We start from the raw sequence: 15,045 nt of genomic DNA, 5'->3' as shown, positions 1-15,045 counted from the left end.
AATAATTAAAACAAATATTTTTAATATTACTATACTATATTACAAGGTCATCATGAAATTGTCCTAATTTGCATACACAGAAAAAAACGATATGGTTGAATCAACAAAAAAGTTAAATTTACCAAAAAATATAGTTAATATATGTACAACTATATTATGGATTAAATTTACCATCGAATATAGTAAAAAAATATGATTCAATCAACTATATAGTGGTAAAATCAACCTACCGAATTTCATAAGTGAGAAAATTGAACTATTTTAGTCAACCCTGGTATAGTTGAAAAATATGGTTGAGTTTACCATATGGTAAAAACAACCTATATACCGTAAAAATGACGATATGAGTGAAGTCAAATAGTATTGTCAACCATAATATTGGGTTGAAATTTGTGCTTCGCATTTAACCATATATGGATTGAATTTACTATCTTCATAGTAAAATCAACTAAATTATATTTCACAAGTTGCCCAAACGTCAAAAGGGAGCATCTGAAACATATATTTAAATTTTTGCAATATAAAATCTGTTTAACAATGTTATTGATAAATATTTAAAAAATATTCTTAAGTATTCATCAAATATAGAAATTATACAGATTGTATGCTGCAAAATTTTCAAATATGATTAATATTTCAGTTATTCGATTTCGGCTTTTAAAGATTACTAACCAAAATAGAAAAACGAAATTACACAATATTCTACGTACCTGTGGTAATTGTGGCATATAATCACCAAGCATTTTCATGTATTTGTTCCACCATACCACGATTTTTCGATGTCCATTGCCTAGAAGTCTGCCTGCTGATCACAAAACCAATGACGAACAACGTCTTACACTTTGATATCGTTGTCAATTTCTTTTCTACCAAGAACTTCTTCCTTGCTATGAACCTCTTTCTGGACCAGACTGTAATCAGAAGGGTTACGTTGGGATTGTACGTGGGATTATCATAATCTTCCATCTCAAGGCTGAAGGCTGGAATTCCCCCCACCTCTGTGGTTTTGTTATTTTAGGAAGACAATATCGCTTACATAACGATGCTCGCAGATGCACGAACGTTCATCGTCTCACATCTTGGAGGAAATCCAGAAGTGGTTCTCGGCGGTCTGGAAACACTGTAGCAACCACTTTACCGGTTGGTGGTATTGTTCAGATTGTATACCTTATTGGCGAGCCAGGATGATTCTACACTATGCTCTTTGACTTAGTATGTGATGCAGTTACCAGCAACAATAAGGTTCAGGAAACTGACGCCTTTTTCCTCATAACGGTACTTAGGGTTCAGTGACAATCTTTAGTTTGCCATTATTAGTATTAATAAGGATATTGTAAAATATATTTAATTTAATATTTAATGTTCGTTAAACTAAGTTACTCAGTATATGATTCGTAATTTATATCTCAATGTAAACGATTTGTAAGTATAAAGGACGAAAAAAAAACACTGTGTTCATCTAGTTCAACTAGCAAGCATAATAATGTGTCAAAAAATAAAATGAAGCAACGTGTTGGAGGTTCATATCAATCTATTTCCACTCTACCTTTCAAATACAACGATGGTAAATTAGTATTTGACAAATTCCTCGTAGTCAGTGGCGTAGCAATAGGGTAGTCAGGGTAAGCATTGCCTACGAGCGCAGAGCATTTCGGCATATTAGGGGCGCCTCAGATTTTTAATAAAAAGGAAGCAAATTGTACAAATTGAGCCCCAAGTTTTCGCGGTCTTTATTTCCGAACATGGCAAGAATAAAAATTCCTGCTCACTTCGCTCGCAGTTTATTACATTTGCGTATCAAATTATTAGCATTACTGTAAACTCGTCGAAGCACTGTACGGTTAAGAAATTAATCCTCCTGTACTAATAAGATGTCAGTCCTATATTACATGTACTGAGCTTACTAACTTTAAATAAAATTCCCCTGCGCAACAGGCTTTCAATATTAATGACAAATTCTATGACCTACAAGACTGGATTAAAATGAGTTAAAAAGTGTTGCCATGATTATGAAGCACAGCACAATTGCCAAGTATCACGGATACACAGAACCAAGCACAAGCATCAAGGATCGGGCAAACCGGGCAACTGCTCGGGGCGCCAACGTCAGGGGGCACTCAAACGAGTACCCAAAAAATAAATTTCCGAACATATTTTCTAATATCACTGTAATAAAATGTAAAATATAGGCCAGGACTAGGTAAAGGGAGCGCCAAAAAACACTGTCCAAGTGAAAATTTTGCCTTCGTCCTCTCCTGATACTGACTAACAAGAAACCCTTGTTATGGATCAGAGACTGATGCTCATGAAACTTTATATATAGAGAGAGTGCCTTGGGAAACTTGCACAGCCAAAATTGTAGCTGCAATTCTAAGACGTTGGGACACTAGGGTTTCAGAAAGATCAAAAGCGGAAGGTCAATACATTAAGGACATTGTGAGAAAATGCACGTTTTTCTTTAAAACTGGTGATTGTAACGACACGAATTGTTATTGTAGCGCTCCATACCCTCCATCTCCTCGACTGTCATGAGATACACAATGCTCATCTTGTATCTAAATCACTCTACCAAAGCCACAGGAATAATGTAATCTCACAACAAACTTCGCCAACAGGTTTTTGTTTTAATTTACGTTCAAATTGATACTTCGCATGACCCTATTCTCATTTACACCAATCGCACCAGCTTCAATAGAGAATCTTTCAAGATGGCGGATATCAATTTTATCACTTTTAACAGATCATATCTACCATCTTGTATCCATGTATGGTCAATTCGTGTCGTTACAATGACCAGTTTTAAAGAAAAACGTGCACTTTCTCACCATGTCCTAAATGTACTGACGTTCAGCTTTTGATCTTTCTCGAGCCTAGTGTCCCAACGTCTTAGAACTGCAGCTACAATTTTGGCTGTGCGAGTTTCCCGAGGCACCCTCTCTATACACAAAATTTCATGAACACAGTACCGTCCCATGGGAGGGGCGAGCGGGGCCGAAGTAAGGAGGCGCAAAATTCGGGAGAAAAAGGAAAAAAAGATAGGAAAAATTACTTGGTATATGTATAGGTGTGCCATCGTATACTCTCGCCCCGGACGCTGATTTTCCACGGTACGGTACTGCATGAACATCTGGCTCTGATCGGCACCTACTATTTCTTGTAAGATGACGTAATATTAAATGGATGAGGAGGATACTGTCCTATTTTGGCTCTAAACTCAACATTATTTAAGAGTCATAATTAGCTGACTTAAAAAAACGATTGCAATTTTACAATATTTTTGTAGACGTGACAGATAGGGGCACTACCTATCTGAAGTGACAGATATTGTTCTAGAAAAGCAGATTTTGAACAACGGCTCATGCAGGACATGATTATGTATCCTACAAATTAAAATGATAGAAATCGCAGATTTTCCAGTGAGTACTACACTTTTCGAAATAAGGCTTGTATTCTCCTAGAAAGACTATGGCTCCCTAGATTTTCCCAAGTTGGATGTGGTCTACTGTGAGCCTTGCTGGCTGTTTGCATATAGGCGGGGAAGAAATTTCCGAGAAGAATGGATTAATGGCATAAATACATGGAAGAACTTGTCAAATAAAATAGCAAGCCATGAAAGCTCAGAAAGCCATATTCAGTCAGTAATGCCGAAATCTACATGGGTCTAAAGGCGACCAATGGTAAACAAACTCGATTTGAAAACAAGCGAGTGTTTCATGTTATCCTTTACCTGTATTCTGGTAATGTGGCACTTCGTAGACTCGAGAATCTGTGAAACAATGCTACAAGTTAGGAAATTTCCTTCAAACTATCAGTTTTACGGAAGAATTTGATGAATTTGTGAAGAGCCTTTTAGAAGACAAAAGGAAGTAGATCAAATATCTGAGCCTACAAATTCAGAATGAAATCATCGATCTCACTGCAAATAAAATTAAGAAAGACATCTAAAATGAGATTCAAGAGACTCCTTTTTTCAGCATTATCCTGGATTCAACGAAACGCATTACAAAAAATGAGCATGTAAGTATCATCATTCGTTATGTTGTATTCTAAACCTAGTGATCATTTCCCACAGTTCGAAATTGTAGAAAGCTTCCTTGGATTTTATGATATGGACGAATGCTGTGCAGAAAATTATGAAGATTTAATACCAAGTTCTATTAGAAAATAATGTTGACATTAAGAAGGTCAGAGGGCAAGGTTATGATGGAGCAGCCGGATCCAGAAACATGTCAAGAATGCCATCTGCGCAGCACATAATCTGAACCTCCTATTATCGGATGCTGCAAAAGTCACTACAGAGGCTGTTAATTTCTTTGTCATTCTACAAGATATATGTAACTTCTTTAGTAACAGAAGAAACGCTCAAAAGTTTTACAAAACAGTAGGGGCGGATCCAGAGGGGGCGGATGAAGAGGAAACTTTCTTATTTTATATATAAACTAGCCCCAGACCCCCGTATTTGCTCGGCCTACGGCCTCGCATGTCATATGTTCGTGCATTTATTCTTAATGTTTCCTTAAATCGGCGCAACATCCCCAGATCTCATATTTATCATCCTTTGCTCCTTAATACTCTGCTTAATAACTCACAGTTTATTTTTTTATAGCAACCTTTGTTTTGTCAACCACAATTTATCGACTTATTATATAATGATTGATGATGTTGGATTCTCATTTTCAGAGGTTTTTTTTTCTTATTTATAATTTTCAAAAAAGAAATCTGGGATTTTTGTTCGACCATAACTCTTGCATATTTGTAAGACAAAGGCCGATTCTTTTTCTTGTAACTTTGTAGTATTTACACACACCCCTGTGGTATCCTGCTACACGCATACTCCTTTGAATGGAAGCTTTTGCTTCGTCATGTCTTTCGTATACTAAAAAAACTGGAACGTAAGTGGTATTTGTGTCTGGGAAGGTTCGTATCATAGTGTGAAAATGAAGTTCAATATGATTTGTATTTGGACAGGCACCAAGCATTCTCCATAAAGAAGCTTAAAGGGATTTCTTTTTGCGTAGACTCTTATGTTACTATCAAGTATAAGTGAAAAGGAATTTTTGCAGCAGACATGTATCATACTCCGAAATGAAAGTCCAATGGTGTTGTTCCCTGGCTAATTCCATAGCTATCACTCACTAAAAGGAACTGTCGTAGAAGTTGTAGGTATACAACATTCTTTACAAAAGCGGTTCCTTCAATTATTCTTTCAGACTGAACCAGTAACACAACTGAATCCCTTGATCGGACACGTCCAAGTGCGACGTACAGTTGGCCGTGAGCGAACACGTCACTGCGCAAGTCAACTCCAACAAAATCAATTGTTTGACCCTGACTCTTGTTGATCGTAATAGCGTAAGCAAGTCTAAGAGGAAACTGCCTACGATACATAGTCAAAGAACTGTTGGGTTCAATAGGCGCTTGAAAAGTAATCCGTGATATTGAATACAGCACAGAACTATGAGGTTTTCTCACTGTTATGATCCGCGGTGATATATCAACAATTATGACTTTAGTGCCGTTTAGAAGCCCATCATCGAAGTGCAAATTCCTCATTATCATGCAAACTGCGCCTTTTTTAAGTTCCAGGTTGTGATCTGGTACTCCTTTGGCATGGACGTTAGCGAGGGCCTCTGGAGTTAAGAAAAAAGTCATCGACGCAGCTTTCTTCCACGTAATTCACGCTCAGCAAGTGAGATGAATCCCCAGGTAAGCTTTTTAATATTGTTGCGTTTACAGAGTCAACATTTTCATTGTTTACAAAAAGAATTGCTCTCCTTGCGCAAGTGTCAGGTTCATACAATACATTTTGAGGGAATTTTTTTTCAATAAACAAAGAAACATTAGTGAGGTATTGAATCTTCGGCAATGGTACGAGTTGAGCTGCATCTTGACCTTCACCGAAATTGATAGGAGGTAGTATTCCGTCACCAATATGCAAGAGAAAGTTGGTAAATGAGGAATCATTCTGTATTCTTAGATTTTGTTTAAGACTGAACTGTTTCACTGACGACCATATAGGAGAGAAGCGAAGAGAAGCTTGAATTACTTCAAGATTGGTACGAGCAGTTGTAACAACTGAAAGGTTCTGTCGAAAATCCCCGGCAAAAATCACAAGTTTCCTACCAAATGGCAAATTTGTTCTCATTAGGTCTCGCAATGATCTCTCGAGAATATGGATTAATACTTTATGTGCCTTTGGTGCCTCATCGTAGATTATAACAGATGCTTCCATGATTAATTCTGCTCGCCGACTCCCTCCCGTAATTCAACAAAATTCCATGTCATTACTTAAGTTTAAGGGCAACTTAAACATGCTGTGCGCTGTCGTGCCACCTTCATAGTTCTGAGCAGCGATTCCAGAACTTGCAGTACAAAGAACTATGCGACGGCTTAGGCGTAGTTTAGCAGTGAGAACATTAAAAGCAGAGTCTTTCCCGATCCAGCAGGCCCGTCGATAAAAATGACATTTGAAGACTCATTGGTATGGGGATTTTCCAGGAAATTTGTGACATATTCAAGTATATTTTTCTGGTCCTTACTGAGTTTAGAAAGCCATTCCTCGAGAAAATAAGTAAGCTGACTTACAGAATATTGCACCTTCTCTCGATCAAGTTCAGTTAACTCGTCTTGAACATCAGGAAGGCCATGTTCATAAAGGCGAGATCCATGTCGTCGAAGGCTTCTGTCGATTTCACATAGTGCTACTGTGTAGGCTCGCTCTGGATTATTTAAATACTTTTCTAACATATCTTCTGCCAACAGATTTTTAAAGTTGTTCCACAAGTCTGCGCCCCTTGCCCCAGCAACAAGAAGAAGAACGAAGAACATCCTAAGTCGGGCGCCAGTCATAAACTGTGAAGCCTCCTCTAATGCTCTTTCGTACTCCTGCTCATCATTAACCAACCCCAGATCTCGTGCAGCACCTTGTAAGGTAGTACAACCTTCACCGCCTAGAGATATAAGGTCGCTGTAGCCTCTACATGGAAAGTTGTTCAAGAGCATTCGTAAGTAGAACTGTTCTCCTCTGTTAGGGGCTACCCAAATCATTCTCACCACCATCTCTCCACGCTGCCTCTTGTTGAAATGTACTCCATCAGGGTGGGGAATCACTCGAACACTACACGACCCTGCTCGTTTTGAATGCACGATATACCGTTCGAAAAAGTCCAAATAAGTTAGATTGTCAAATTCAGGTAATGTTGATCGAGAAAAGTACAAAGTAAGATTAGAACATGCTCTGCTAACAGCATCGATTTCATGGCCCGGTCGGAAAACAACAGACTGGTAGCCCTCCAGATGCACAGGAAGCTGGATGACATTAGGTTCACGGCCAGTCATCTCAAATTCCAATGTATGCCACGCAGCTTCACAGGCCCCAATGTAGCGTTTTGTAGCATAAAGTTCTACTTCATCGTTCAACTGTTCTTCCGGAACAACTGCAACGCGAGCCTTATTCGGTCCCTTAGTTATGTATTTGAATAAATACTTCACGATCTTACGAGTTGAAGCAATTTCAAGGTTTATGTGGCAGTCGTACTTGAGTAGAAGAGGAGCATTATAAGGCACAACCCAAGAGTCATTAACCTGTACGTACTTCCCAACAGAGGTAATTTTAGCAGTGTTAGAACTATCCCTCATGTAGTGCACAAACCCTCTCTCATCTACATGCGTCACTTCAATATGAGGCTTAGGGAAGCGTTTCGTACACTTTTTCTCCTTACAGTCCCAGCATGGAAGATCTATGCGATTAAGAGATCCACAAGGGCCGTGCATCATGTGTCTCAATACAAGCTCCCTCAATCTCCCGCCTGCCTCGTCCGGTGAAGTGATGTTGGCCCGAACAACTTAATCAATTTCAGTGTTTTGTCTCGGCCCTCCCCCCTCAACTCTAAAACACACATGTGAGTGAGGTAAACACGCTTCTGGTACTCCACCACATAGAGTAAATAAACTTTTTTCCAAAAAATGTCCCACTGCGCAGATCACGTAGCAATTCCAATAGTTTTAACTGGAACACTCGGCATACCAAATTGGGTGAAGCTTTGGTGCCGGGAGGAGTGTACTCCACAATTTCATCCCATTTCGGGTTACATGTCATGGTAAGGAAATATGACGGTCTTCCTAATCTTGCTACGATACACATTCCATCCATATATTTAGTCTTCATATATCTTGGCCCACCTGTGAACGTATTTGGAAGATAAATACGGCCATGAACAATACCACCCTCTCCTTGAATAGTTTCGTCAGTCGCTAGAGCCCGCATAGTGTCTCCCTGTTTCTTTGTCAACATTGAAGTCTGTAGTTCGTGCAAAGGAGCAGATCGTATACTCATAGAGTTGTATTTATTTTGCATACCAGAAATAAATCGTAGCCTCTCCTCTTCCACACGACTGTACATATCTACGAGCCACTCCTCCGACAATCGTCCCAGCGTAGAAAATCTTGGTTCTGATAACAACAGGCGTCGGTAGTATTTAACTTGGGATAGCTTTTTCCCCTTTTTATCCAACAGTCCGATACCAGCCAGGTGTACCATGTGGATAAAGGAGAGGGTACTGCAAAGACTCGTACAACGGATGAAAGATGGCAACTGTGTGTGGTTTTCTAGCGCCTGTTTTCCAAATAACAATTTGACGGGAATTGTATTGTTCTTTTTCCGTACTCAAGATGGGAGCTATTTCTGTTCCTCTAGGAACATCCCCTAAAATAGGTCCATGGGTGCGTCTACATGTAGGTTCGAAAATCAAATGAGCATAGTCTGAAGGTTCTTGGCTCAGTTGTTTCAGCAGACCAATGAAAGGGTTAACAGCATATAAATACTTTGTGACTGCTTCAACAACGACTTCATTTAAAGCCATTCCCTTGGCAAGTCTCATACGCTCTTCTCCGTCATCAATGTACATGCCACATGGATTATTCGATGCAGTGTATGCTAAATCAAATACTCTATGGTAAGTACGGCCTTGTATTTTTAAAAATGAAACACCTGTACTCGGATGCTTACAACCATGAGATACTCCCAGCGCACTAAATGCAAAGATATTGTTGTACGGTCTAGGTTGTTTTAAAAACGGTGGCATAGTATAGAAATCGCTGTCAAGTTGCGGAAAATCAGGTACAATGTAAGCATTTTCACCGCAACACCACTTTTTAGAGTTTTTTCTTCATGAAATAAGGGAGCTTTACAATATTGACATTTGAAACAGCCAGGGTTTAGAAGTGAAATATCTTTCAGTTGGTACTTGAGGACATTATTAAGTTGAGCACCACTGTAATGGCCAATGAGACTTCCTTTCCTTATTGTTCCTGGAAGATGGCGGGACCGATTTTGATCATTTTTAAAATTTTCACGTGTTTCGACATAACGTCGAACTGCATCCCTATGCTGTTCCTCTGGACTAAAAGACGACTGCTTAGGTCGACCCACGCCTATTTTCTTTTTAGGACGACCAAGGGTACTTCTTTTGATGTCAATAGCACACAAGGTATGCCAAGTTGCAACTTCTTCGCAGTTTACAGAATTCAAAACTACATTGTGTTGGGAATAAGAAGTTCCAAGTTCCATAGTAACCTGTTTTAGTATATTAGAATTCTTATTCTTTGGGCAACCTACTGCTTTCTTTGTTGGACGACCAGATCTTTTAGGCACATTAGAAGTCAAGGGTGAAGGTGATATAACAGAATAATTACAATCACTCTCATCAATAGAAAGTTCAGGTGGAATTGGAGTGGCTTTTGGTGGACGACCAAACTTCCTCTTTTTTGGTCTCCCACATTTAGAAGTAGAAGAGTGTTCAATACGTAGAGGGGATTCAGCAACAAACCTAGTTTGAAGTGCTGAAACATATGGAAGAGCTGGTGAAGGAAGTGGTGTAGTAATTGGCCTCAATAGACTGAAGTGGCCACTCTCGCGCGGTCCAGTGAGCAATGCGATAATCATATCCCACTCACGGTTGCCCTCATCACGCAGTACTTCCTGACCCTCTATGATAATGAAACGTCGCTCAAAGAGAGGAGCAGCAGCCATGAAATCCACATAAGTAGCAAACGTGTAATGCGAAAGTATGTGTGCCGGATACGCATCTACTGTCATTGGTTCACCGGTAACATGATGTAAGATAAAGTGACCATAGAAAGCGTAGTGTTCAACTATGTATTGGACCACATCTTTACGTACGTTCATCGCATACTCTTCAGTACCAAACAATGCCAAACTTAATGTCCGGAAGAAACAAGCCCCATCTCCACGCACATTGTGCACATGAAACTTAGTTATTTCTTGATCAACGCATATTGCAAATTCTTTGGAGTTTACAGAATTGAAAACTACATTGTTTTGGGAATAAGGATTTTCAAGTTCAATAGTAACCTGTTTTAGTATATTAGAATTCTTATTCTTTGGGCAATCTACTGCTTTCTTTGTTGGACGACCAGATCTTTTAGGCACATTAAAGTCAAGGGTGAAGGTAATATAACAGAATAATTACAATCACTCTCATCAATAGAAAGTTCAGGTGGAATTGAAGTGGCTTTTGGTGGACGACCAAACTTCCTCTTTTTTGGTCTCCCACATTTAGAAGTAGAAGAGTGTTCAATACGTAGAGGGGATTCAGCAACAAACCTAGTTTGAAGTGTTGAAACATATGGAAGAGCTGGTGAAGGAAGTGGTGTAGTAATTCTCCTCAATAGACTGAAGTGGCCACTCTCGCGCGGTCCAGTGAGCAATGTGATAATCATATCCCACTCACGGTTGCCCTCATCACGCAGTACTTCCTGACCCTCTATGATAATGAAACGTCGCTCAAAGAGAGGAGCAGCAGCCATGAACTCCACATAAGTAGCAAACGTGTAATGCGAAAGCATGTGTGCCTGATACGCATCTACTGTCTTTGGTTCACCGGTAACATGATGTAAGATAAAGAGACAATAGAAAGCGTAGTGTTCAACTATGTATTGGACCACATCTTTACGTACGTTCATCGCATACTCTTCAGTACCAAACAATGCCAAACTTAATGTCCGGAAGAAACAAGCCCCATCTCCACGCACATTGTGCACATGAAACTTAGTTATTTCTTGATCAATGCATATTGCAAATTCTTTGGAGTTTACAGAATTGAAAACTACATTGTTTTGGGAATAAGGATTTTCAAGTTCAATAGTAACCTGTTTTAGTATATTAGAATTCTTATTCTTTGGGCAACCTACTGCTTTCTTTGTTGGACGACCAGATCTTTTAGGCACATTAGAAGTCAAGGGTGAAGGTAATATAACAGAATAATTACAATCACTCTCATCAATAGAAAGTTCAGGCGGAATTGAAGTGGCTTTTGGTGGACGACCAAACTTCCTCTTTTTTGGTCTCCCACATTTAGAAGTAGAAGAGTGTTCAATACGTAGAGGGGATTCAGCAACAAACCTAGTTTGAAGTGCTGAAACATATGGAAGAGCTGGTGAAGGAAGTGGTGTAGTAATTGGCCTCAATAGACTGAAGTGGCCACCCTCGCGCGGTCCAGTGAGCAATGCGATAATCATATTCCACTCACGGTTGCCCTCATCACGCAGTACTTCCTGACCCTCTATGATAATGAAACGTCGCTCAAAGAGAGGAGCAGCAGCCATGAACTCCACATAAGTAGCAAACGTGTAATGCGAAAGCATGTGTGCCTGATACGCATCAACTGTCAATGGTTCACCGGTACCATGGTGTAAGATAAAGGTAGCATAGAAAGCGTAGTGTTCAACTATGTATTGGACCACATCTTTACGTACGTTCATCGCATACTCTTCAGTACCAAACAATGCCAAACTAAATGTCCGGAAGAAACAAGCCCCATCTCCACGCACATTGTGCACTTGTTGATCAATGCATAACTGGAGATTATTCATTATGATTTAATCAAATAATAATTGTTAAGGATAAAGTAGTTTTATATATAGTTAGGAATATATAATTAATAATTGCCAAACAATGTAAACTATTTGAGATATTACTTCTTACAGCAAGTGTGTGCTCTGAAAGGTGTGTTCTTACAGCAATTCTCTAAGTTTGTACTTTAGTAATGTGGTTTTCCTCCGAAGAGGAAGCACAGAAAGTAATCGTTAGCCGATAGAAATGCCTAAGTCGTCAACTTGTTTCAAGTATCTCTGCCTCCGAAGAGGAGAGTATCAAGATAAATCGTTAAACCTAAAGAATAGCAAAGTCGTCTAAGTTGAGATCAAGTTGGTGTGTCAGCCTCCGTAGAGGATCAAAAACAATTATTCGACGGTTGTTTCTTTCAACCTCAGAGAGGAAGGTACTCCAACCGTATATATGATGTTCGCGCTTAAAACCAATGGGGATGGAAAACCTAGGTGACTCGCTTATTTTTCTCCGCCAGTTACGGATACCCAATTTTTTAACCTGGTTAGAGCTCCAGGTGGCCAGTGCGAATACAACCGCTTTTTTTTGTCCGTCGTCCCGTTTAAAGGGTTTTGCCGTTTCTTCGGGTAAGTGCTTCATAGGTAGAAAAGTTGATTGCACTTGAATGTGGTTGGTCTAAGAGTTGTACATATTTAATATTTATTCATTTATTGAGTACACATACATACAGATTGGTGATTGAAGGGTGAAATACAAGCGCTTCTTTTTAACTGACTTTCATTCCCATCTGTCAATGGGCGGGCCGTAGAAGGTTACGCCTTCTCTTTGGCCAGTGGTTTAGATTAATAATTTTTAAATACTGTAGAGATGATCGTCAGGTTTCAATAAGATGTTGGAGAACCTAAGGTAAAAATGTCAAATTTGATGCGCCTGAGAAAGGAGTGGTAAGCTTAGGCTAGAAGTCGTGGCCTATGTGCTCGGATTTTTATCGATAGAGATGTGGATGGGTTTGGTATATATTGCGCTCCGGGTTGTAGTCAGGTGAATTTGTAGCTCTTTCGTAAATAGCGATGAGGTGGTCCAGAGGAGGATATCCAGAACGTGGGAGAGCAGGAGTCTGGTCCAAGAGATCGGCGATTATAAGATGAGATGAAGCTATATGATGTGTGATATAGCGGGTTCGGAGGGTATATAGATGGTCCAAAATAGGGGACATGGTGGTATTTTGATAGAGGTGAGCGTTTGGGGTTTGATATTGGAGAGAGTAGGCGATGCGTAAAGCCTTGCGCTCGAGAAGTTGAAGACGGTCATAAAAGTGTGGTGGTGCTGAAAGCCACGCTAGATTGCCGTATGTCATAGCTGGACGGACAAATACTTTATAGGTGTAAAGTAACACTTTGGCGCTTAGGCCCCAAGTTGTTCCTTTCAAGTTAGGTAATAGGTTGAGACGTTGGGGGATGTTTTTCTCGGGAGCGGCTAAGTGTGTGCGCCATGTTAGATGTATACAAGCGCTTAGCTTAGCTTAGCTTAGCTTAGCTTGAAAGTGTGGTTTTGTGTCGAGTATCGGACAAAAGTCCCTGACTCGATGACAGCTATAGAAAAGAAAATGATTAGACCTGTGGGGGTGAGTTAGAATATGAGATACGACTTCGTCATGTGACCTTCAGCTGCAACTGTCGCAGTGAGGAGGAGAGTGTGGGTAAAGAGTTATGCTACAACGTGGCGTCCTGTAAGTTCGTCCGTGTGTATGCGCTGTGCCAATGGCTGCTATAGCGGGGTTGAAGTGGCGGGGGAGGTTGGCCCAAAAACGAGTATGGTGTTGATGTAACACGTCCCGGATAGGATATGTGTTTAAGTCCTCTAAAAGTTGACGATTACGCGTGTATCGGTCATTGCCTGTTATGATACGAGCTGCCCTGGTTTGCACACTCTCGACCGTGCGCTAGTGACTGAGTGCCGCATGTTGCCATGCTGGACATGCGTAGGTGATTGTGGACAAAATTACCATTTTAAAGACGTGGAGTCTTGTTTCATGACTTAAGGCACTGCAACGCAGAATAGTATAGAGGGCAGACAATTTTCGAAGGGCTCGGTGTTTAATATCCCTGATATGAAGACCAAAAGTAAGGCCTCAATCTAATATAACTCCCAAGTATTTAGCATGCAGTCGGTGCGGAACTTCAATGTTGTCATAGTATAAACGATGGATGGCTCTGGTGCGTCTTTTGCTATAGCAGACTGCAACGCTCTTATCCGAGTATACAAGCGCTTTTTTTTTTTACGGAAAGGAGAAAAGAAAATTTACTAATTATACAAATCATGTGTTTCTTGAAAAAATTATATATTTCTCCAGCCTCTCAGAGGGTTACGCCCTCTCTTTGGCAAGTGATTTTCTACAGAAATATATATTATTGAAAAGAATGCGATGGTCTAAGGGAAGCTTGATTATTAACAGTGGTATTTGTGCATCAGTTTTGGAAGGGAGTTAATATCATCATTTTATTATTCTTTATTAATTTCATTTTTCATCTTTATTATATGGTACACAAAACGGAACAGTGCAATCAAGGTGCCAAATGTAAATATATAACAAAATACATAACTTAAATAAGGCAAGAAAATGATAAAAAGTTATGTGAATAGCGAAAATAAAGTAAAGAATACATAGGTGCAAATGTGCAAGAATATATATATAAAAGTGTATATATATAGATATAATGCGAGATATTTTAACTGATTGAAAATGCAAGATAATGTAAATGAAAGATGAGGTGAAGTGCCAGCACATCACAAACAAATAGAAATTAGTTAGACAGATGCAGGTTAAATCTTCTGTCCCGGGGCGACTCGGGACTAATGATCACAAGGGGAAGCCCTTGTTAGTTGTGAGGATGTCGGTGCTAAGATGGAAAAACATGAGGAATATGATCATGAATGATATAAATGGCATAGATGTCACGTTCGTTATCTGTAAGGTTTGCATGTTGGACATATAAGGAAATGAGTACATTTAAAGGAGAATGCTTGTAGCGGTATGCGGCATCAGTGACAGCATCAGCCTGAAGTATGTCCAGGAATAGCGGATGGCCCGTTTCAATGCGAGAAGTGATGTACCGAATACGGAGTTGTGCAAGATGTTCTGTGAGCTTTGGAAAGTTGATGTACTCATACGTGAGCCA

The 15,045-nt window shown here is 39.7% G+C and overlaps 3 protein-coding genes across 3 annotated transcripts; all 3 read right to left on the bottom strand.

Moving 5' to 3' along the window:
* Positions 1–5,073: 5,073 nt before the first annotated feature.
* Positions 5,074–5,553, bottom strand: LOC145661644 (ATP-dependent DNA helicase PIF1-like). Its single transcript, XM_081726967.1, has one exon. It carries the CDS (start codon positions 5,551–5,553, stop codon positions 5,074–5,076), a length of 480 nt encoding a protein of 159 aa, XP_081583093.1.
* Positions 5,554–5,617: 64 nt separating this feature from the next.
* LOC145661643 (uncharacterized) lies at positions 5,618–6,232 on the bottom strand. The gene has a single exon (XM_081726966.1). It carries the CDS (start codon positions 6,230–6,232, stop codon positions 5,618–5,620), a length of 615 nt encoding a protein of 204 aa, XP_081583092.1.
* Positions 6,233–6,390: 158 nt separating this feature from the next.
* LOC145661641 (uncharacterized) lies at positions 6,391–7,773 on the bottom strand. Its single transcript, XM_081726965.1, has one exon. The coding sequence runs from the start codon at positions 7,771–7,773 to the stop codon at positions 6,391–6,393; it is 1,383 nt and encodes a 460-aa protein (XP_081583091.1).
* Between the last annotated feature and the right edge of the window lie 7,272 nt (positions 7,774–15,045).

The sequence above is a fragment of the Thermobia domestica genome, chromosome 10 (genome assembly GCF_964235325.1).
Source record: "Thermobia domestica chromosome 10, izTheDome1.hap1.1, whole genome shotgun sequence".
NCBI lineage: Eukaryota > Metazoa > Arthropoda > Insecta > Zygentoma > Lepismatidae > Thermobia > Thermobia domestica.
Note: the sequence above shows the minus strand (reverse complement) of the source record. Positions and strands in the feature narration are given on the sequence as shown.